Source organism: Semicossyphus pulcher, unplaced genomic scaffold, assembly GCF_022749685.1.
Source record: "Semicossyphus pulcher isolate SPU_LCO1_2020_fin unplaced genomic scaffold, fSemPul1.0.p SCAF_8, whole genome shotgun sequence".
Classification (NCBI taxonomy): Eukaryota; Metazoa; Chordata; class Actinopteri; order Labriformes; family Labridae; genus Semicossyphus; species Semicossyphus pulcher.
In genome coordinates, this window is record NW_027211759.1 from 24,658,688 (window position 1) to 24,683,332 (window position 24,645).

The 24,645-nt window shown below is 39.8% G+C and overlaps 2 protein-coding genes across 3 annotated transcripts in view; both read right to left on the reverse strand.

The window, feature by feature from the left end:
* Window positions 1–43: 43 nt before the first annotated feature.
* On the reverse strand, window positions 44–16,666 carry anln2 (anillin, actin binding protein 2). Its single transcript, XM_069686139.1, has 23 exons — window positions 16,600–16,666; window positions 15,874–15,973; window positions 15,575–15,742; window positions 15,289–15,384; window positions 14,409–14,593; window positions 14,004–14,096; window positions 12,924–13,008; window positions 8,552–8,886; window positions 8,365–8,459; window positions 8,101–8,230; window positions 7,787–7,922; window positions 7,040–7,228; window positions 6,746–6,872; window positions 6,368–6,416; window positions 5,432–5,485; window positions 5,316–5,348; window positions 5,181–5,202; window positions 4,839–4,948; window positions 4,409–4,462; window positions 3,615–3,701; window positions 2,848–2,955; window positions 2,609–2,757; window positions 44–1,085 (listed from the first exon to the last, which is right to left on the reverse strand). Exons 2-23 carry the CDS (start codon window positions 15,965–15,967, stop codon window positions 932–934), a joined length of 2,553 nt encoding a protein of 850 aa, XP_069542240.1. The 5' UTR covers window positions 15,968–15,973; window positions 16,600–16,666; the 3' UTR covers window positions 44–931.
* A 1,627-nt stretch (window positions 16,667–18,293) lies between these two features.
* The window catches only part of septin15 (septin 15), a 48,976-nt gene continuing 42,624 nt past the window's right edge, over window positions 18,294–24,645 (reverse strand). For both annotated transcript variants that reach the window (XM_069687297.1, XM_069687296.1), the window contains exons 9-13: window positions 23,408–23,459; window positions 22,933–23,058; window positions 22,642–22,777; window positions 22,135–22,280; window positions 18,294–20,955 (exon numbers count right to left, since the gene is read on the reverse strand). In XM_069687297.1, coding sequence (XP_069543398.1) covers window positions 20,916–20,955; window positions 22,135–22,280; window positions 22,642–22,777; window positions 22,933–23,058; window positions 23,408–23,459 — 500 coding nt within the window. In that variant the 3' untranslated portion in view covers window positions 18,294–20,915. The remainder of the gene's footprint in view (window positions 20,956–22,134; window positions 22,281–22,641; window positions 22,778–22,932; window positions 23,059–23,407; window positions 23,460–24,645) is intronic.

The following is a 24,645-nucleotide window of genomic DNA, read 5'->3' on the forward strand; positions in this document are numbered from 1 at the left end:
ATGTTCGAAATAGTCACCCAATTTAAACCATTTTGTAGCCATTTCAATCCATTTATTTACCTTAAGGGGCAATACAATAAGGGGCATAGAATGAGAGTTCATATGAATAACATAGCATAGTGACAGACTGATAGGTGGAAATACATGGAAAAGGACAGGACATCAGACAGTACAGACTTCATGCATTATAGCAGCACCACTTCATTCCCCTCTTTTACATCACCAGGTCTCTCATCCACATTACATATATAATATGTGTTTAAATATGTAAATATATGCTCCCATTGCAACACTAGCTAACATACCTTCAATAGATTAATAAATTGCAGTGTTTTCTGCCATTATTACATTCTCACTCTAGATTAGTTCAGTAGAGTTAATGGTTTCCTTCTTATTCAACATTCATTCGTGTTTCGATACAAACTTCTTTACCCTTCCAGTTTAAATGATAGAAAAATACAGTATGACGCTAAGTATGAGTAAATTACTTCAAACATATATATAAGCTACAGGAGGAGTTTCATCTTAGCAACTGAAAGTGAGCAATAATATTGCTTACAAAGGATAATGCAGCTGATTGCCACAGAAAACAAGTCAAAATAAAACCTTCTCTCCACATAATCATGGTAAAGATCAACTACAAATATTCAAATAGGACCTGTAAATAAAAGTGATATCCAATAGATGAAACCAGATTGGATTCAGATAAAGAAATAACTATGAAAATCAAAGATAAATCAACATGAGACATGTTGCCTTGCTACATGCACAGACCCTTTAAAGAATTAGATAATCTCCTGCAGCTCTGAGATAAACAGTGTAACCCCTCACATCAGCTCCTCTACCTGCAGCAGACACACTGCTGTCAGGGTGTTTTCAAAAACTGAAAGAACATCACATAATGAGCAGGTGTGTTGTCTTGGTGATGTAGTTAAAGTATGCTCTCTCTCAGGTTACCAGTGCTGGACGTGTTCGACTGCTGACTTGCCGATGTTGGGTTCCACGTGTGAAAGTCCAACAGAACCTGGTTGAGTTTCTCCATCCAGTCCAATCTCTCCTGTTTGGTGTCAGCTGAAAACCAGCACCTGAACAAGAGCAACATCCAGCAGTTTGTTTACTGTGATCTTTTTTATTTTTATTCTTTTGTGGAAATAACCAGTAGGCACATTTTTTTGGGATTTGCTCCAGAAGACTGCCTCAGTTTGCAGCCGCGAAACTAGCAACAAAAGCTGCAACATAATGCTTGCAGACAAAATGTGCCAATCAAAATACCTTCACTTAAAGTGCTTGTTTCTTGAACTGACAGGCTCAGGCATTTTTTTAAACATTACTAAGCAATCCTTATAATAAAGACAGACCTTCATGATTGAGAGCAAGATCCTCTTTTTGAAACCAGAAACGTTGTCACATCGCTCTCTTCAAAGCCAGTCTCCATCGACAGTAACAATAACAAAGGAGTCCGGTCTAGACCTGCTCTTTTTTAAAGTGGTGTGAGATAACTGTGGTTAGGATCTGCCGCTATACAAGTATAATTTGATTGATTGATTAAGATCGTTTTACCTTGCAGAACATTGCTTGTCTACATCTGACTCGATCAGTTACTTTTTTGTTATTGTGTCATAGAAATATTGTTTTGGATCCAAAGTTACCAGTTCAAACACCAAAGTCTCACAATGACAAAAAGCCCAGTGATTAAGGAAGCCGTAGACCAACAAGTCCTAGAGAGAGAACTAAGTGATGCAATGTAAATGTAGAGTCAGTGGGCACTGAAGAGATCTCTGCAACAGGTGTTTCTGGTTAAAACAAAGATCTTACTTGTTAATCAAAAGGTCCTTCTCTGTGGTGATCATTTCTGTAGATAATAAGAATCTGAGCCTGTTAGTGGCAAACACAAGAACTTTCAGTGGACGCACTTTGATCAGACACATTTTCCCCAAGGAATCAATCAATCAATCAATCAATCAAATTTTATTTGTATAGTTACAAGTCATAACCAAAGTTATCTCAAGACACTTTACAGAAAGAGCAGGTTGAGACCGTACTCTTTTGTATATTATTTAGAGAGAGACCCAACATGAATCCACCATGAGCAGCACTTAGCAACATTTGGCAGCAGTGGCAGAAAAACTTCTTTTTAACAGGCAGAAACCTCGAGCAGAACCAGACTCATGTTGAACAGACATCTGCCTCGACTGGATGGGCCGAAAAGCGGGATAGAGGGAGTAATTTAAACCCCTTTCACAGCTGCCGGCTGTGGAAATCTACTGAAGTAATCCCAAAACTTTTTGTACACATTAGTCACTTAGAGCACAAAATATGCAACAACAGGGCCCATGTTTAAAATACAGGAATTCCCCTTTAGGATCCAGTGGCTGGTAAGATCATTTCAAAATAACAACAATAATTAGAATCAACCCAATCACTGATGTCACAGGAGGCGTTTCCCAATAACTGTCAAAATTAAAACACACTCTGTGACATCACTAGTTGGCTGCAGCCAAAACAGCAACATGCTGAATGCTTACTGTAAACAGAAGTGGCAACTATATAAAAAAAAAGTTTCATGAGACTAAACTTTCAAGGTGTTTGATTTAATATTCATTCTTACTTGGCCAAGGCTTCCTGGCTGTTGTCCTGTTGCTGCTGTGGGATGTTGCTCACCAGCTCAAAGGTGAAAGGTCGAGCACATGAGTCCCTCTTGACAGGCCTGACACACCGACTGTGGGAGCTGGACAGAGAAACGCTGCCCTCTGCACCCTGGGAGGCAAAAACAGAAAACAATATTACATTTATTACAAGGTTACCTAACGACTTTGTCTGCAAGTCTGTGTGTCTGCCTCTTTGTACCTTAGTTTCTCTGTCATTGGGGTGGTTCCAGTAGTACATGTCGCATCCCTTCAGAACAAAAAATCGGCGATGCCACACGCCAAATCCACTAATCAGCTCGAACATTGTCTGGGAACAGAATCACAAAATAAGATAAGAGTGAGTTGTGACTACATGCAGTAAAAATGGTTTTAAACACTGTTTCAGCTCATCATGACACATGATTCTACTATTTTAAGTGTCTGACAACATTTAAGAGGGATCGCTTAAGAGATGGAACTCTTCCCAGGAACAACTGTTACATTGCTCTCTCCAAAGTCACCAGACATCACTAACTACAACAGTCATTTTACCTTGCAGAACACTGGAGGTGCTGGTCTATGGCTGCTTTGATCGGTTAGTATGTTTGTGAGTTCAAATCAAGCACAATATTTGTGTTTCATAGGTGTTAACATAAACTCTTGTTTTCTGCAAGGTTAAATGACTTGTTTTTGTTAATGGAGTCTGGTGGATTTTAAGAGGGTGATGTAACTGCTGTAAATGGTTTCAAGAAAAGCATCTCACTCCTTGACACGAAGACACTTAGAAAAACTATTTGAGCCTGTCAGTGATAAAAACTGACAAACTTTTAACTTATTAGATACTTAGACCCAAAAACATGTAAAAAATAAGGCTTCCATTTTAATACTTGAATTCCCCTTTAGCATTCAAGGCAGTATGAAACAAAATAGCTTTCAAGGATGGTATGTCTGCAGAGTGTTGCTGAAAACACATTTCTGATTACTGACCAGGAAGCCTTGGTGCTCTACATTAGAGTGACCTTCGCTGTCCAGTCGCAGGTAAATGTTGCCCTCTAGAGGAGAGAGAAAAGGCACCTGCGGTTCAGGGAGAAGAGGAAGGGGACACGCTGTTAAACTGGTCTGACATAGAAAACATTTAGAGAAACAAGTAACAGAAAGGTTTTGAAGCGTTTCAGTCCAACAAGCACTTGATCCATTTTGTACAGAAAAGCTCCCTGAAATGCACATGCTCCGCTAAAGACTGACCAGATGTGGTGACATCTTGTGACTTTATAGAGATATTTAAACGGCATTTTGGAGTGAAATTCTTCTTTTATAACAGTTACCACAGACATACGCATACTGCTGCTACAGAATAAATACTAAACAGGTGAAATTATACAATGACTTCATTAAAGTGTATTTGCTATGCTGCTTTCCCCTCATTATTGTTTATATACACAATATGTGTCATGCATTTTATCTGAATACACATGTTGGGTATTATCTGTAAATATCTCTTATATATATCATTACTTTGACTTAAAGCACTGTGTCATTTCACACCCACGTAAGGAGTGTTGGATTTAAAATGCTAAAGTTAAGGATATCTTACTGGGTTTTTGATATCAGACAGGAACGAGGTTGAAAATGTAAAATATATTAATTCACCACAAATAAATAGTATCATCCTGAGGGCTGGTTAATTTGTGTGACTTGAATAATGAGTCAGGGTCAGGTTAGTACTTGCAGAGGGAAAACAGAGAGGTGAAGGGCTGACAGTGTCGTGATAAGAGTGAAACCTTTTCCTGAAATTCATCTCCCAGCAGCCTCCTGATTTTGCCTTCAAGTTTCATCTGAGTGAAGGAAGCAAGACAGAGAGAGGGAGGCAGATATGTTACATCACCAGTGAGCCCACCCATATGTTGAAACATCTAACAGAAAAAGGGTGTAAAAGGGTGATGCTTGTAGCACTGTGCTGGAGGTCAGAAATGAAACACAGAGAAAGGTGCAAAGCTTGATGTGTTACATCACACTTTTCCTTCTGTGTGTAAAAATGTGTGTACTAAATATATCCACGTTATGTGACTTGGATCTGTTTTATGTCAATTAATTTTACAAGATTGCTTAAGTCATTCTTAAAAAAAAAAATCATTCTTAAAAATAATACTTTCACAAAAAACAACTCAGTAGAAAATCAGCACTAGGTTCCATATCATGGTAGATTAATACCTTATCCAGAGGGAACTTGCTGTGTCCCAGTGAGGCCAGGGTGATCTTATGGGAGCCAACCATGCTAAAGTTACTGGAGCGACGAGTGTTGAGAGCAGGAGGAGCAGCTGCTGAAACACAAAGACGCACAGAGTGATGAACTCACAGCAGTCATGAAAGAGTTAATATACATAACCATTATGAGCAGTGATAGTGTGTTTGGTTTGTGAATGTTATTAAGTACAAGATAGTATTTCATGTTGCAAAATAGAACTATTTTTGTATGCAGAAACCTTTTCAAACAACTATTTAGCATAAAAAGATATGAGCTAAAATAAAGGTCTTAATAATACTTGAACTGACCTGTCAGACTGTTGTTGGATCTCTGTTGAAAGCAATAGAAAAGGTTTTGGTAAAAATGTCCATGATGTTAAAAACCTTGTTTGTTCCACATCATGGAGCAACAATTTGTTTGTTGATTAAAATCATGGTACTCACTGTGATAGTATTCAGAAGCTTTCTTGGTGTGACCTGAATATGTAAAGACACCATAATTAAATTAGACTACTGTTGATAAATAAACACCAGGCTCATTATTTGGCTCAATCACTTACCCTGGACTTGGTGGTGGCCCGGTCCATAGTGCAGCTGCTACCTGAAGTGTGGGACTACGTGGCACAAAAACAGGGACAATTAAAATCCCCCAGGCTTGGTGTTCGATGTATAGAAATTCAATTAACAATTATAATTTTCAAAATTTGGGTACTTCAAAAGTTGATCCTCTTGAAACAAACAAAAAAACTCCTTAAACTTCTGACCATTGAAGGAGAGAAAAGGTGGGGATATATTTAGGGAAATTCTCAATTGATTTTAAAAACCTCTTGTGTCGCAGATGTGTTTTCTATGAGCCCTTTTAGCTGAGGATGTTCACATTTTTTGCTTAATCTGCTTGGTAAGAGATAAAATTGCAGACTGCAGACTGACTGCTTTGTACATCTTCGCTATAGCACATGCACATGTTACAATGTTGATACTGAAACAATAGATAGTGTAGCCGTAGCATGTTGTGTCAAATGCATTGAGTGGTGAGAAAACTAGAAATGCACAATTTAAGTGCAATTCAATAACCAACAGCCACTATAGCCCCTCTTCCATCAGAGAGTACACAGCACATGTTTTTAGCTGCTTGTTCCATTTTCAAGAAGAGAAACAAAAAAAGAAAACAAACAACAGGTGGGCTCTCTCTCAATAACTAGTGTGTCCTTGAGCTGGGCCCACAACACTAGAAAGCTCAATGGTTGTGCCAGGAGCATCCCACTCACACTCAATACAGCACTATGTACAAGATGAACGTTTGTCTACAACATCATCAGCTAACATTGTAGCTTATAAACCAGCAAACAACATGTGAAGCTTACTTTCATGCTGGGATGAAATACTTTAATCCTGCAGCCCCAAACAATTTAATTTAAAATAATTTAATTTGAATAAAAAATCTCTCAATGAATATGCAACAAAGGAAAACTGCATATCAAAATGCTTTGTCTCACCAGGCTGTAGACTTCCACATCAATCTCAAAGGATGAGCGAATGTCCTTCCTGAAATATAGGAGAGAATAGAGAAAAGGAGAGAAAGCATGCTATACATTAATCTGATATTTTAGAACCCCAACAATGGTGCAAAAAAGAGTGTCCCTATTTGGCTGTTTTCTGAATGTTACCATCCATTAATCATTTATTAATAAGATATACATTTAAACAACAGATTTGTGCAATGATCTCGGTGAAAACCCCCCCCCCCAAAAAACAAAGGCAGAGATATGAATTCAGAAAAAGAAAGGAAGAAAAATGTAAATACTGAAATCAGAAGCATTGCACAAAGTGTTTGAATGAAGTGACCTCAGAGCAGCAGATGAACGAAAGCTTACAGGGTGACAGAAGTGGGGAAGGAGATGGTGTCTCCGTTCTGAGCATCGGCAGCCGTGGCCAGCGGGGTGGCGACGATGTTGCAGGGCCCGTAGCGGATCAGGATGAAGAAATAGTGACTTGGCCGACCTAAATGGGTAACAACACAAATCAGTCAAAGCGGAGGTCAACCACTACATTTTAGTTAATTAATCCCTGAATTTGGAAATAGAAGGTATTTTATTTAGGACATAAAAATACATGAAAATTGTTAAATATGTGAGGTAATGCAAATAAATACTAAATCTTGTTTTTACCTGTGCGGTTGTGTGAAGAGCAGACAAATTCCACCTTGAGAGGCAGCTGGATGTTTGTGATGCTGACAGTCCCTCTGCAGGGCTGCTGGGAAATGTATTCCCTGTCCTCTGCTGCTGCCTCTCCTGACTCTGAGCTCCTCTCCTCCCTCAGTCTGGTCATTTCAGCCAGTAGGGCAGAGCGCTTCTCACCTGTAACACACAAGTAAATCACAAGAGTAAGGGACACAGAAAGATGAAAAAATAAGAAGAAAAATACTTATCATTCTATAATAAGTGTTAAAAACACAATGAGAAAGATTTGTCTATTACAGTTTGTTAAGAGAACATTAGGTGTTAACATAGCTGTCTCTGTCAGTGTAAATGGGCGAACTGTCGGGATGGGACAAGGGCCTGAGGTTTTGAGGATGTTTTATCTGTGCACCCACCAGCAGTTAGCAACAAACACAAATGAGAAGAAGTTAGCAGCTAACATATGGTAAGCCAAATGTCCAAGAATTTGGGCAACTACAAGGTCTGGGAGCTCCTTAGCAGGGTACAAGATCAACTGTTATTTACTAGGGAAGGTACGTTTTCTACTGAAAACATCAATGCCATTTAAAATTCACAGCATTAATGTTGGATTTTTGGGGCTACAGAATCCTGTCCCCACACCTTGTGCATTGTTATTGGCTGAGAACTAAACATCTATCACATCATCATGAAACAAAGATTGAACAATTAAAGCATAAATCTTGGATGTGAACATACAGGAGACCAGCAGTAGTTTCTCTGCTTCGGCCTCCTCCAGAGAGCCTCGTCCGTGCTCCTCATCAGTACAGCAGCTCAGAGCCTGCAGAGTCTGGCTGATCACATTCTGCAGCTTCCCTGTTTCTTGATTGAGAGCCTAGACAAAGACAACGTTACTCAACACTTGTACTACACATCATTCAATCCAGAAAAAGTTATTTTCAGCAGCTCTAGTGCGGTTGATACATGATATAAAAGCCTGTCCCATGGGATATTGAAGAAGGGGTTACATACTTAGATCTCAACCTGAAAACAGTTACAGTCGTGCTACACACCGTGATTTTCTCCTTGGTGTTGACAGAGGGCTGAGGCTGGGACTTCTCTGGAGCTCGTCTCTGAACCCCAGGAGTGACACTCTGAATGGTGGATGGCTTACTTTGTCTTTGTGTGCGGTAGGCATCAATGCTGTCAACGAGATAATGAACCATAATCAAGCTAGCGACATGTGACAGAAACTTAAGTATGAAATATAACTGATGATTTAAGACTGAGTTTCAAAATGAGTTGTAAACAGAATTGGTTGCTGCTGCTGTGATCACCTGTATAGAGGAGCAGATTCAACAGGAGGGGTGGTGGTCTCTTCTGGTGTCAGGAGCAGAGATGGAGGGTTGGACTCCTGGCCCACTGTCAGGCGCTGTTGGTGGGAAATGGATCATGTATGTATTCAGAATCTGGAAAGTTATTTTTTTTCTGCCATGTTTCAACAGGTTAAAGTTATGATCTTACCAGAGGGGTGACTACAGCCTCCACAGACTTGCTGAGCGGAGACAGGATGCCGCTGGAAGGAAAAGTCAGCATCTCATCCCCGTTGCTTTCAAGGTTCTTGGTCTGATCCAACTCTTCTTCGCTGTCTGCCTCTTTTTCACTTTTCTCCTTCTCTGACTCCATGTCTATCTTACTACTCTCTCCAGAGCAAGTGCCAATGCCACTGTCACGGTCCTCAGTGTCTTCATGATTCAGCCTCTCTTCCTCTATCCTTCCAGCATATTCAAGGACTTCATCAAACATCTGGTCAATTATTTCAGCGGTGTTGGTCTCATCATGAGAGCTCAGTTCAGCCTCTGTGGAAAGAAACATTACAAAAATGTATCAGGTCACTGAAACAAATGAGAACTTCAACAAGAGGTAGACTGGTGATGAGGTGAATGGATGAAAACCACAACAGTCACATCTATTCTGTTAACACACCTGATTTGAATGATCTGCTCGTTATCAATCAACTGAAGCTTCTCAGGGGATTGATAACGAGCAAAACATTTGAATCAGATGTGCTACATTACGGAGAAACCTAAAACATGCAGGAAGGGAGCTCGCCAGGAGCAGGATTGGGCACCCCTGTGTTAAGCGAACCTGTGCAATACTAACTGTGTAACTGAGACCCAATCTCTCTTTTTATTACTTGTGTTAAGATATAAATTTCCCATCACACTTAGGCTGAAGCTGCAAGAAAAATAGACACAACCAGAGCTACACATAATACAGCCTATATTTCTGAATCAAGGTGTTCTCTCATGTTCCTTTAGAACTAACATTTCCAATTACTCTACATCACACACCGACTGAACATATATTTAGGAAATAGCATGCTAGCTCCTAGTTCTATTTTGTGGTCTGAAAAGTCATACGTCTTTCTTTAGATAATCCACTGCAGGCATGATACACAACAAGTTGCACTGTCTATTATGTGATGAGGTTAATTCTAACCCTGCAAAGTGACGTTATTCTTTGACAACAGACCAACAAATTATTTGCCTGAGCTTTATTTTTCCCAACAAATTTATGATTTGATAGTCTTATTTGAATTAAACACAAGATACTTGTGCCCTCACGATAAGGATAAGCCCTTGTTCCCTCATCCCAATACTTCTAATTACCCTAACCTACCACCGCAACCCACGCAGCATTGCCAACTTCAACAGACACAGGCTCTGTTCATGCAAGCTCCACCTACCCTACCACATGGCTTCTACTGGTCCCCACATTTGAATTAAACACACAAGAGAAAACGATAGAGAGACGGATAGAGAGAAAAGCATGTAGAGAGAGGCGTGTTAGAAAGAAGGCAGAGCCAGTGAAGTGCCTTGTCTGGGGCTAACATCTCTGCCGGGCTAGGCTGTACGCTGTACCTCCCACTACTCCCCCATTTTCATGAGGGAAGAGAGGAGAGAAAGCAACTCAAACTTGTATTTAGATGGGCAGCGAGAGCCAGCACATCAACAGGGTTATCAGGGTGTTTTGTCAAGTAAGGCCGACAACACCTCGGGGAGGCTCAACAGTTTGCTCTGGAGTCCCAGAGCCACCCCCGTCCATGCTAGCTCTCACCGCCCACCAAAACTTTGAGCCATCAAATCCTTATGTTAAAACTGCAACTATTCCTGGTGCCAACGTTACATCCAAAAAAGGAATGGCATAGGAGAAAGGATTACTATTATATTTGTTTTGGCCCCCAACTGACATTATTTCTCCTCATGCAAATCTAGAAAGAAAAGAATATTTAATTTTCTTTCTCATTATTTGGTGATATGGTCATAGAATATCAAAGATTTATCCTCAAACAGCAGCTGTACACACTTCTCAGAATAAAACCTGTGCATGTGAGCTTGTATGAAGAAGAGTGTTCAAACCTTTAGTTCCTGTTATTTAGAAAGCAAGCAGCTCTTACAACAAACCCAGAAAATGCAGTGTCACCACCAGTGAATTCTGTCTTATGAAAAAAATCTTCACCCGTGTGTTCAACTTCTCCAAAGGTGTCCTCAGGTGCAAACGTCCTCTTACTGTTCTCACCTGACATACTCGTCTCTACCCTGGACTCCATGGAGACATTGGTCTCAGACAGGGCTGAGTCATTGATTAGCTCCGGCTCCAGGAAAAAGGTGACCTTCTTTGAGCTTTCTCCTTCTTCAGCCCTCTCAGTTTCTTCTACAACACTCTGGCTGACATCTACTGCCTCTTGCTCCATTTCATCCGCCTCCAAAAGCTGATCTGAAGCTTGGACTTCTGTCACACCCTGAACTCCACCACCTCCATCAATGTCTGATGATTCAGTCTCTACATCAGGTTTTGCTGCATATTCAGTATTACTTTCTAGCTCCGTGTCTAGACCTACATCTGTAAGAGGAGATGCCTGTCTTTGTTTCACTGTGCTACTCGGGTCTCTGCTCTCTGACTCTAGATCCATGTCTTCTTCTTTTATACTGACTGTCTGGATTTCCTTCGACTGCTGACACACATCGTCCTCATGAGTACACCCTTCTGTTTCTTCCTGGTCTTGCTCTATTGTAAAATGATCTCCCGTGGCTGCTCCCTCGTAATATCCTTCGCTAGACTCTTTAGACTTGTCTTTCAAAGACTCATCTAAACAGCTCTCCGACTCTAATTCATCACCATCACCTTCCTGCATTTCAGATGAACCAGCAATCTCAGCAGAGACTTGACTCAAATCACATTCACCATCCTGGATGTCAAAGGGCTCACTGCACTCTGCAACACTGCCTCCTTTCTCCTCTTCCACTCTGGATGATTCCAGCTCCCCTTCCTCCTCTTTAGCGCACATATCTTCCTCCTGTTGTTCAGCTAAGATTGACTCCTCCTCCTCCTTGCACTCTTGAGGATATCTCCACAATCTTAACTCCTCATCCGTTGAAGTCTCCATCCTCTCTTCGTGGTATGAAGAACAATCATTTGCAACTTCTTCAAATGAAAACACCTCGGACCTCTTCCGTTCAGTTATTTTAGAAACCTCTCCTTTTTCATTCACTTTGGACTCCTCTGAATAAGTGGATTCTAGCAAGCCCTGATCACCGCCTGTAGGCAGCTCTGACATATTCTGGTCCTCACCGAAAGGTGCGCTGGAGAAACTCTGATCGTCGCTAAAAGACAACTTCAACACAGTCTGGGTCTGCGAGTGTTGGGACCTAAACTGCTCTTCACCTCCAACAGATGCCTTGTTGCCCTTCTCCTCACCGACCTCCTTGCTCTGATAAGTATTTTGCTCCTTTTGTTCAATTTGCGGCTGTTTGTTAGAGTTGTCAGCCTCTACAGATGCTGCGGGGGCTTCAGCATCACAGCGTGGCCTTTTACCTGTCGAAAAAGTTGTCTCACATCTTAACACTGGGCCACCTGAGTTTCAACCTGAAATACTTGAAAGTAATCTTATCTATAATGTTATAAAGCTATTTTAAGATCTGTGTTTTACCATGTAAGGAAAAGACACGTTAACACAAATCAACAAACAACTTCATTTTTACTTGCTGCAATTAACATCCCGCACTTACAGCAAATGCAGATTTTTATAGATTCAAACAAGTATTTCTCATGACCACCCCTAAGCAGCCATGACACAAATCAGATGGGATTGATGCATCAATGATTGGGAAAAGATACTAGCTTGTTATCAAAGAATTTTGGGGTTTGTTTTAACTAGAGATAGACCGATATGGTTTTTTCAGGGCCGATACCGAGTATTAGCAGTCAAGGAGGCCGATAACCGATATTTGGAGCCGATATTCATTTGCAGTAAAAGTGAAAATATTGGCGTCAAAATTTTGAATAATACAAACTGCAACACTTAACTTTGTTTAAATGCCTTTAAGCATATGTTTATTAAACAAACAAAAAGCGCAGGGAGTTCCCAGGGTCAGCAGCATCTCTTATAAAGTTAACTGAAAATTTAAATAAATAAATCAATAACTTCCTGAAGTTTTATAAAGTAAATAAAACAAAGTTAAATAAAATTTGCAAAGAAATTAACTCTTATCGGCCGTCAGATCAAAAAAAGGCTGATGCCGATATGCGTCAAAATGCCGAATATCGGGCCGATAATCGGCCCGGACAATAATCGGTCTATCCCTAGTTTTAACAATGGTCACAATCAGAGCACAATCAGATACAATGGATATGGACTGGGGAAAGCATTGATTGAGGCAAAAAACAAGCCTTGCATATTAGTTTGGGACAAGCCACCTTCTATTTTTGTAGTCTGTAGAGTGCTGATGGGTATTGACCCACTAACCCTAACCCCCCAATATGAAATTAAAGTGTGTTTATCTCATTCAAGAGGATGGAATGGGAGTAGTGAACAAGATGTAGAAAGTCTTACCTGTCCCATCTGAAGACTGATTCTTGGCACTTGATGAAGAAGCTTCAGTGAAGCTGCCATCTTTCATCTCAGTTTCACCATCAGCCTGCTTGAAGCAACAATATCAGCACCAGGAAACATAAATAAGAAGTAGTAATGCAGAGAAAAGCTTTGTTTAAGGTTGAAATGCAAGAAATTACACAAAATAAAACAAAAGAAAGTACTGGATCTTGGCCATTTACCCATCAACACAAGAAGTATGGGGTGAGAATGTGACTTTTGTTACTTTTCATAATGTGTGAAGTGAAAAGATAATATTTCATGTGAACACCACATATCACGAAACATAACCAAAATGGAAAAGGTGCACTGTGCATGAACGTATCTTTTTTCTTCTGAACCAGAGCTGAAAGAGTGATTCTACCCACAGGAGTAGCATGATTCTACTGCCCATTCTTTCAGCTCCAACTACTTCCCATGTGTCAAAAAAGAAAATGAAGAGCTATGTGTTCACAGACTCACATCCCAGGGTTTCGTGGGAGGCCAATGAACTACCCTTACAGACCTCGGAACCCAGTAGGATGGATATGAGGGTCCAGGAGGGGTCCTTCCCTGATAATGTTTACACAGGATGTTGTGTAAAAAATGCTCAAACAAACTTGAGGAATTGCTCATTAAATGTTAAAATAAACAAGGTAATAATGGGCACAAAAAAACAAGATAAAATATGATTATGTCATTGATTTGTAGAGACTGTTACTTTTGTGGCGACATTATACTCATGCACATTCGTTTATAATCCCTTAAAAGGAGAGAGTAGGATTATATGGCCTCAGCTGGATTTTGTTGCAGTGCAGTTCTATAGCACATGAGATTCATTCATCCAGTAATGGTAGTTCAAGCTCTACATACCAGGTATTCTGACTCTATCAACAACTATCAGCTACTTTAGAATTTAAGAGTTGAAAAAAGTTATGTCATGCCCAAGTTTGTCCTGGTTATTCATGGGTTAAAAGACTAATCAATACACATCTACTTAAATATAACAAAAAATTAAATATGCCAAGACATTACTGACAGACAATTTCGTGATGAACCCACCTGAGTTAATGAGGGATCAGAGCTGCTCCTTTTCAACCAGACGTTTTCACTGATGGGTTGAAAATGCAGCTGGCTCAACTCCAGCTCCCGCTCCTGATCAGGGAAACCACGTCAGAGGTCAAATAAAAACTCTACAGGTGCTCAAAGAAAATCAACTGACAACTATGAACCACACAAGTATAAATAAATTCTTACGTTCATATAATTACAGGTGAACTGCAGCTGCTAGTAGCTGCAGTTTAGAATGATTTCAGCGTTCTGATTGACAGATATCATTTAAGTATACTGATATATCAAAACTTTTGTGTTCACATTATTGATATTACAAGGCTTTTCAGTTCATTTGCTTATCAAAGTACATGAAACTGGGATCTAGAATTGTGTTCATAAAGACCCTGAACCAACCTGGCGCATGCGGACAGCCTGCTTGGAGCTGGGTGTTGTGGTGCCCTGGAGTTTTTGCTGAATATCAGATACAAAGTTGGAGCAGGACCGAGGGCAGGGGGTGGTGGAGTTCTCTGTGGGGGCAGGACTGGCCTGGAAGACCGGTACTTTAAACCGTTCCATTCGCTCAGAAAATTCTCCCTCACCTGATGGAAAAATATGGATAAAGAATAATTCTAAAATTTAAATAGACATAAACAGTCTCCCATAAAGTTACAGTGATTCTCACTAAAAATGTGTTAATGGCCTCCTTGTAGTGTTAATTTGTGACGTTTTTATTGTCTTTGTTGCACAACACTGTTTTATCAGTTTTGTTTACCTTTTGTATGCAACAAACTATGTAATCAGAAAAAAATCTAATTAATGTAAACATAAATCAACACACTAAAAATATGGCTTTGTTTGCTTGCTTGTTTTTTCAACTATCTTTTCTGACTCTTAATACCTTCCTACACAGTTTCCATTTCAAAACTCAGTTTCAAATACTTGATATAAGTCAATAGTTATTTTTTTCAAATAATTAAGAGAAATAAAAAGAAAAATGCCGCCTGTCCAGAGCCATCTCATTGCAGCTAGGTGTGGCAAATATTTTAACTGTCTGTAAAATGTCTAACCTTTCATCCTCAGGATTGGCCCTCTACCACTGTTTGGCCTGACCAGACCTAATGACCACTTCAGTATTTAAGTCTATTGATACTATTTCGTATTGTCTTTGTCTAACTATCATACTTTGAGGGCTACAAAAGTCTGTTTAAGGTTTTGGAAATACACAAGTACCACTGTATTTAACAAGTCATTCATTCACAAGGTTTTTGGAATTTGTGTTCAAGTGCATCCTCACCGAGAAGATGCTCTCTGAAGCCCTTCTCATGGATAATGAGTGACGGGCTGACAGCACCAGGATCAGACAGGCACCTCTGGGTCAGAGGAGCTGCTCCTACAACAACAAACACTTTTAGGTTACAAACTACTGTACTCATCTGAAAACCACACTGTCACACCGGCGCAACACAGATTGCTCAACACCTTGACAACTTATCTTAAATGCAGATAAACCTGCTTGACTGTTTCCCTTGACTACTATGATAATGCTCATCATATAGAAAGTTAAGTAAAGCTGGGATTACCCTCTCGTCTCTGTGTGAGTTGCTGGACTCGGGACCGGACTGAGGGAACCATCGGTGTGTCTGGCTTTGTCTCAAGCTCTGCTTGGCGTCCAGAGGAGGAAGGTTTAGGACTACGGTTCTCCTGACCATCTGCCTCAAGACGTCGCCGTTTCTGGACATCATTCCCCTCTGAGACAATTGAAAGGAAGATGTAAAAGGAAAAATGTCAAAAATACTGCAAAGCCTGTGGAGACTATGTAGAGATGGTGTTTTTATAAAGATCAACCTTAAGCTTCAAGTCAGTACAGGCATTAACAAACCTGATGAAGTGAAGACATTGTCTTCTGAATCTGACAGAGGTGCTCTCTGTCTCTTCAAGTTGGTATTGCCACTATTTTCCTCGCCAGCTTCCATAGTGACCTGAAAACATGGTGACGTTACAGACTGATTATGTATTTTAAGATACCAGCTGTTTATCATGGGCTAATGGAGTTCATATGTTAAGGTTGAAGCTCTAACATGGCCATGTTTATTATTTATCTCTAAGTAATTAAGATAGCTAGCTTTTATACATTTTTAAAAACACGACTAAGACACATCTTGGATAAAAAAAAAAAAAAGCTTCAACTTTATCCCAAATAAATAACCTGAGCAAAGATTGAAACCCTGGGCGTTGTCACGTTTCTTCTCACGTCATTTATTTTTAAAGTAACCCATCAAAAATAGGTTGTGCAAGCTAGTCACTTAAACACACATCGTGACCTTGTTGACACTGTCAACATAGCTATAACTATATGTTAGAAACATTTAGTCAACCACTTGACAACTAGAGGAGCTTCATAAGCTGGCTAGAGTTATCAACAGTACACTTTGAGTCAACTCTGGCTAGCTCACTTCAAGCTAACTTATCTAAAGTTGGCCAGGATAACGTTAGCTTAGCTTATGACAAGCTAACACTGTTCGATCAAACTGTCTTGTTAACGGGATAACAGAGTTAGCACAGCTAGCGTGAATGTATCTGCCAAGCAAGTCGTTTGTTTCCTTACCTGAAAAGATGTCTGTATGAAACTACAGTCTGTATCAAACAGGTCAACGCTAACTGACAGAGAACAAGAAAACACCTTCTTGTTGTCTTACGTTTTCAGTCTCCTCCTCCAACTTTGAATTTCAGCGGGTCTTCTGACGTTACCGGAACACTCAACTGTAGTCCCGTACTTACGCTCACGGAGCACTGATCTGGAATCAGAGAAAATACAGCAGGTCTTTATTACTAAGTAGACGGGAGAATTCTGAATCTGATCCGACGTCTGTCTGCCGAGTGAATCAAAGTAGGGCCTTTTTTCCCGTATTACACAAAGTAAATACGCAAACCAAGATTCCAATACATTACAACACTGGTATTCTTGAAAAGCTTTGACCATTTTGTAAGTTAAATTGTATTTAGTTTATAGATGAACGTTGTGTTTACCACAATATCTGTCAGTGGTGGAAGAAGTGTTCAGACCCTCTACTTAGGCTACTTATAGTACTTATAATACCACACTGTGATAATACCCCTAATAAATGAAAATATATATATATAAAGCTATATTCTACGTGATAACTTAAATTGAAAAATAAAATAAGTAATAGTACTTTACACATATGAAGCTGTCACACAACTTACATGATGGGGAATATCAGCCTGGCAATGTAAGACTAATGTTTAGTACCTCAGACCAAAGTGTCTCTAGAGCCTACAACAAATAAGGGACTAGATGCTTGTTCCAAGATTGAGTTAATCCCAATTAGGCCTCTTTTTAAAATTGCCAAATTAACCACAGAAATAAACATGTTTACAACCTCGTACACAAATAAAAACTAAAATACATTTTGGCCTCTGTAAGGGGGGGTGGGGTGGATGGGTAAAATGTACCCATTTTAATTACATTAAGGCTTAATGTTATGCATTGTGGCCAATTTTATTTGTTGTCCATTAATTTAGCTCTCAGCTAATTAATCAGCTATTTCAAGGTGGGACTGTTAGGCCTCTGTTATGCCTCCTAGGAAGAGGAAAGGTGGGGCAAAGTCGCTCCTCCATTACGCCAGCAAAGGAGGAAGTCACAGGTGTAACAGAGACCAAAGTGTGAAAGTATAAAGGTGGTGTAACAGCGGAGCTTCGGTACGTCGCTTTTGCTGAATCTTTGTGCAAAAACGGCTAGTCTCTGAACTTAACCTAGTGTCTTTTGGGAAATCTTTCATCTAAATACCAGATATGTGGACTACAATGTATGTATCTAATGTTAGATGTTGGAACTTATAAGCATATATCAGCATCTGAGATGACCATGCCTGCCTTGTTAGCTCTTTCAGTGATCTCGTACATGGATTAATTTGTGGCGGCCTATGCATGGGAATGAGGATTGGTGCTGGCGGCAAGTTTGCCAAGTTCCACAAGTGTCTTAACCTCTTAGTCTAATCATTGAACACTAGAATTTAATTTCTTGGGAAACACTGATGTTGACTTTCGAATTAGCTAACTAATAAATTAGCTTGGGGCATAGAGAGTATTGCGCAGTGTATAAACGTGATAATTTAGCGTTTGCCGCCCCTTGCTCCTCTACAGCTTCACCAGGTCTACCAAAAATGGTCACTTCTGGCTCCAAAACACTTGTTGTGATGGCCTGAACCCATGGTGTCAAATAGCAGCAACTGTTATACACAGTCTATGGTTAAAAAGAAAACGGGCACACATTGGGAGTTAAAGCATAACCTTGTCAACTTTAATATTAACCATGTACAGTTAGAGATAGAACATATAATATAACAAAGAAAAGAAGCAGAAAACAGTGTACATATAAAAAAGAAACTATTACAAAAAAAATCCACCTAAACTTCGGTCTATCTTTACTTGGTGTTATTGAAAGGGTGAGTGGCTCACAATCATTTCAAAGAAAAATTCAGTCACTTCCATTTATTAACTTGTAAGACCAATGCTCTCCTCTGGACCTAAGGAGAAAATATCGCACAACAGAGCGGTCCTGAGAAGTTGTACTCATTGGCATAGATGTATACAGTTTATATGTGTGTGTATTAATGAATGGAAATGTATCCATGGATTCTTAAGACATGTTTAACATAACAAGTTCTCTTTTTCCTCGCATACAATATTCTGAAAAAAAGGAAAAAAAATCAAGAGAAAAAGGCCACCAAGCAGCCTCCAGTATGTACACAATATATGCATTTCCATACAGGTAATATTTTATGTGCTGAAGGGGAAAGGTGTGTCCCTTTAGGATTCGCTTTAAACACAGGCAGCCTGAAAAACTATACCAAAATAACGGATTAATCTATGAGTCGTTTAAGAAAACTACAAGAGGTTTAAGGAGTCGTTCTTTAACCTTACATAAAAGTAGCGTTAATATCAATATCATATGAAAATAAAACATGACAACTCTGGGAAATGTATACTTCTAATGTGTCACAGCTCTGACTCTGAGCTTCACATATTCTGAGAATAGCAGAGGGGTTTCGTGTTGTCGTGTGGAAGCATTAATGCACTGTACTCTACGGTGAAGTCAGAGTCAAAGCTATGGCTGGATTGGCAAACGTCTCCCAACAGTCATCTTTCTGAGGGGAACAGAGGGTTAGAGGAGCATTTGTAGCTTTTTCATGAATCGTCCCTTTGGCTGTTTTACACACAAAGGTGAAATATCACAAAAAGCTGGACATCAGGGTTCAGATTTATGACAACATCCATCACTTACATCACAATATAAAACATCTTTGTAAATCACTGTCACCTGTGAGTTGTACACACCAAAGAGGCTTTTGCATATTGTTTTCTATTTAAATAGGAAACACAAACTGCAATGACAATATTCTGGTGGCTGTTACACACATGAGTTCTATCTGCCAGGTCTGGTTCATATCACACAGTATCTCTGACCTCAAACACAGCATCTATAAAACACCACCTGCTCATACACTTGCACACCGCACCTGCCGCTGCGGCACGATCCTGTCTGAAAGCCCGGTCACACCAAATGGCTGAATTTTTATCACTGGATTAGCTTGCAAGTTTCGGGAACTTTACAGCACACATTCACGCTCTTAAATACTAAGCCGTAGCGACAGTAGCGAGGGAGTTAATGTAGCTAGTTTGCTATGTTACACCATCTCTTCTGTCGGATTATAAAGCTTCTTTGTTGACAGTTATGAATGACCTAATTGTCTCATTCAAAATGTTTGCTAACTAGACATTAATGCAGTTTAAATTCAGATGCACCCATTATGACACTGTGTACATAGTAGCATAGTAGGGGAATTCTGACAGGGTAGAGTTGTCTTAAATCTAACAAACCTGTTGTTCACTTAACAGAGATGTTAATCACAACATTAAACACGTTCTTTTTAATGGCAGACTGCATTATTGCCAACATTATACCTCCATTGTCAGCTGCAAAAGTATCTGTTGGCTAAATAAGTTGCTATAATTGTTACGTTTTATGTTACAGAAGAACGCAAATTACGACAGTGTACTTATTTTAGTCGACATTTGTATCATTGTCTAAGCTGATAAGTTGGCTAACTAGCACTTGGCGAGCTCTTTCTCAGAGTTTTTCCACCTTTACTAACTCTGAAATGAGACACAATCCAGAATCATGAATGTTAGCAGTCAGCTGCCAGTAACAGCAGTTTATCAACCGTTCACAAGCACTCACTAGATCCTAAAGCTTGTAGAAGCACAATTTTTTTTGGGATAATCAGCCATTTTCTAGTGTGACCGGGCCTTAAGTCCATCTGAGTTCTGCCTCCTGATTTAGTTCCCTTCACACACATACGTTTTTCCCTTCTCCTGATACACTTCCATTGAGGTCTTAAGGAGTGTTTTAATGTGTATACACTTGTGTAACATTTCTGAGAACAATAAAAGAAAAGGAGCGTAGGAGAGGGAGAGTACGTCTACCTGCAGATCTATGGAATATGTAGAGAACATACGATAACTACTACGTGTGTACAAATGGCTTTGCATGGTCCCTGCCATACTGTAGCTCAGAGGAACTCGAGCTTCTCCTCTTTGTCAGGAAATATAGGAAAATAGAATTTCACAAAAACATGCATTCCCCATGAAAAAAAAGGTTTTAATAGATGCAGAGAGACGAGCATGTGGGCCTTTGTTTTGTTTGTGTCTGTGTGTTTGGTTAAAGGATGGCAATGTCACCGGTGGTGCATGTTAAATGTATCACAGAGGAACTTTGTGGAATGTTTTGTTTGTTATATCTGCTGATGTGTGTGTATGTTATGAGGGCCGCGGTGGAAGTGAACTTCAGAGGGGATGAAGAAAAATGAGCTTATGTAAAACTGAAGGTCGCGTCTCTCTTCAAAAGATCTTTCCTTTCTTCTTGTTCTTCTCCATCGTCCTGTGTGAGAGACAGTCAAAGGTAGAACAATACATTACTATTTTGGTCCAATAAACATGCAGAAAACATAGCAAAAACATTTTTTAATTTTGTTTTGTTTTTTTAGATATCTGCCAAGACCCCAAAACTGTCGTGTTGAATAGTGGTGTTACTCAAAATTATTACACACTCGCTTATTGTGGCCAATATCAGCTACCAACAGGCAAACTTTTGATAGATGTAGCTGTGCAACTGACATTAGTGAGCTGAGTTTCCATGAAACAGTGAACAGTGAGCTGTTTCATGGATAGAACTTTTATGGCTCTATATTCAGTGGTGCATGAAGCCAGATAAGTTTGAATACATTTCCCAGATTACGCAGGTAGCTTCCCCGTTGTGTGGCTAAGAGTAGGGCTTGGTAATTAATTGACATCATTGACTACGCAAAAACGTCGATTTGTATAATGTGTTTCGATGCGTCGCAAAAACAAGAGGGCTGAGTTAAGAGCTGGAGCACAGTAAAGTTATGTGTGTGCAGAAAAGGATCTTGTCTCATCTCTGGCTGTCAAAACAGGGGTAAGAAAAAGGGGTAAGAACCAGGTCTGGCTGAAGGCATAAATGATATAGGCGGTCTCCTAGGGTGCCACGTTCTGGGGAGCGCTGGCTTGAGCCCCAAACGTTTTAAATGAAGCCCCGGTACGATGTTTAAGCTTATCTTTCGCTCTGCTTGGCTCATACTTGTACGACCACTCACTCACTTCACGACACAAGTTACAGCGAGAGGAGAGATGCGTTCCGACCCAGTTAGGAAAACCTTATCCTCACAATGATAATACAGTGATTAAATTAATCTATGTGTCACCGCAATCCTTTTGAATTTGAGGTCCAGTATTTTCTGATCAGGCACCTGACAAACTATCTATTATTATTATTATTTTTATTATTAATCTTATTATTATTAATATCATCACAGTGATGTGGAAATTGGAGCTTAAAAAAAGTAAAATAAATAATCTTTAGATTAATAGATAAATTAGTCATTAGAGCAAACAGTGTTTTCTCTGAACCTGCCTCCAAACCCATGTTCTGATGCATGAATCTTAGCGAATTTTACAACTTTAGAACATATTGTCTACATGCAGACATTACAGATGATTGGTTTTCCAGTTAAACACTAAGCTGTTTGAAAGTGTTACTGACTTGGAGGCGTCCAGTTTCTGCTGCTCGAGGATTCTCTGCTGAGCCTCCCAGTTGGCCTTCTCGTCCTCAAACACTCGTCTTTTCTCCTCGAGCTCTTTGTACTGCGCCTCCAAATTCCTCTTCATTTGCTCATGTCTTCTTTCCAGCTGAGGGTCAAAACATCAGATAGATTCACTCGTATGCATCCAAAGACAGGAAACTCAAATGAATGCGCACTGTAAATCCTGAATTAAACTTCTTGTACTGTCTCACTGTTAATAATAATACATTTTATTTAAAGGCGCCTTTCAACAATACAATAAACAGCAGAGCACCAGTAATAAGACATCTGTACAATCATGTTGGGCTCAGAGTTTTAAAAAAATCCTTACTATGTACGTCACAGAAAAGAAAAATCTCTTCTATCACTCTTATTCATCCTTACAGTCTTCTGTGCGATCTTACTCTCCTGCACAGTGCTTGTTTTGACAAGTCTGTATCCTCTCACGCACACACACTCAAACCCACCTCAGCCTCTGAGTCCTTCAGTTTCTGCTTCTTCTCCTTAACCTTCATTTCAAAGACCTGCTCCATTTCTGCCTCCATCTTTTTCATCTTCATCACGTGATCACGGCGCTCCTCCTCCATCTGCGCCAGAGGACTCCTGTTAACAAAGCAAAGGCACAGAATAATTGTTAACCGTCGTCTGGTATGCTGCCTTTAGATAAAGATAGTAAAAAACAAATGAAAAAGGAAAGCTGTGGATACAGGCTGTAGTGTGTTCGGCCTTTTTAATGAAGGAAGCAGTTATTGTCGTACTTTGTGAGCTGGCCCTTGGCCTTAGTAGTGTCCACTCCATTACAGGTGACTGCAGCCAGTTTCTTACTACGATAATTTTCGTAGTGGACGTTGTTGGTGACGTCTTTTAGATCCTGCATATGGGTCCTATGGAAGGGAGGAAAAGAAAAAACAAATCAAGTATGGTGATGGAGACGAACAGGAGGAAAGAAGAGGAGGGGAGTAGGAGCGAGAGTGTCAAATGACAGATTTCACCTTATAATATGTGTTATAAATTATATTATTACTCTATCTTAAAATGTTCTAGAGTCTAAAATCATAAATGTTAAGTGTAATAAATTCTAATATTTAATATGTAAGAGATTGTTTTTCACTTCCTGTCTCAGGAACTAATTTATGCCATCAGACAAGAGTTCAAAGAAATACCTAATGTCACAGAATACTGCCCCATCCTGTCTATTTGCTTGTAATGTCCATGAGCCTTCCTGTGTCTCACCTGATCAGCATGTTGCGCAGCACAGTGAAGTCACAGTGTTCCCCATTCTCCACTAAAACACACAGGGAGAGAGAGGAAAACACAGAGGGGGGAGAGGGACACACATATCAAAATTACTATACAGCAACCATTCTCATAATTACACTGATAATAATCCCTTTCTGGTCATAAGGGGTACTGAGCTAAAAATACACTGCAAGCATGAAAAACCTTTTGGACATACAATCTTACAGCTGCTAGTAAACGGTCGACTGCTGTGGTCTAGTTCTGACTATGTGTTCACATTGAGACGCAGTCCAAGCAGAAACATGTTATTGTGTTTTTAGTGAGTAAGATCTGTTATTAACATAATAAAACAAATATAATGTTGTGATAATACAGAAAAAAAGATAAAGAAACTACAAGCAAAACCAGTTTAAATTAATTTCATTAGTCTCTATGGAGACATCGTGGTACAAACACACCTTTCACCGTATGTAAAGTTCATTCATTCATCAGTTATAAAGGGAGGGGTACATTAACAGTAGGTGTAGGTGTTTAAAGTGACATACAATATCAGTAGTAGTAGCACATCAACAGAATACAGAGGGACAGAGGGACATGAGGCCATGATCACATAGGTCGGTTCTAACACCAGAATATGGCTTTCATTCGGATTCTCATCAGGTTTGGTTTCTTACGACAAACTATATTCTGAGCATTTCTCAGCTGACACTGGGGTTCATCTTCAACAGCAAACAATGCTGTTGCAAAATTCCATTGTGAAGTGTATGACTTCTTCTGTTAACCCTTGATTCCAAAATAGTTTGACACAAACCAACTTGCAATGACTGAACAATGCAACTTCTACCAAAAAAGTAATGCAGCATATTCAGCATGACAGTAGCACTGCCAAAAGGCCAAACTCCAGGCTTCAAAATAGTCGTCCACAAACAGTGAGTGCGATTACATTAGGTACATCCACTTCTTATATACGGTCCATGGTCTCCAGCTCCTGTGGCTGAGGGAAACATCTGGTCCTTAACTGATGCTGGGCACGCACTCTAAATTAAATTTGGATCAACCATCCCTGATGGTATCTCAGGATGTCATGAGAATCTCAACGCTGACAGGCTTTTGCAACACAGCATCATGCACATTTTTCACCCAAATTGAGAAATTACACTCTTGTAATTATGTAAATGATTCATGTTATTTGGGCCGCCCATTGTAATTTCCCATCTATTGGCATCTAGCAT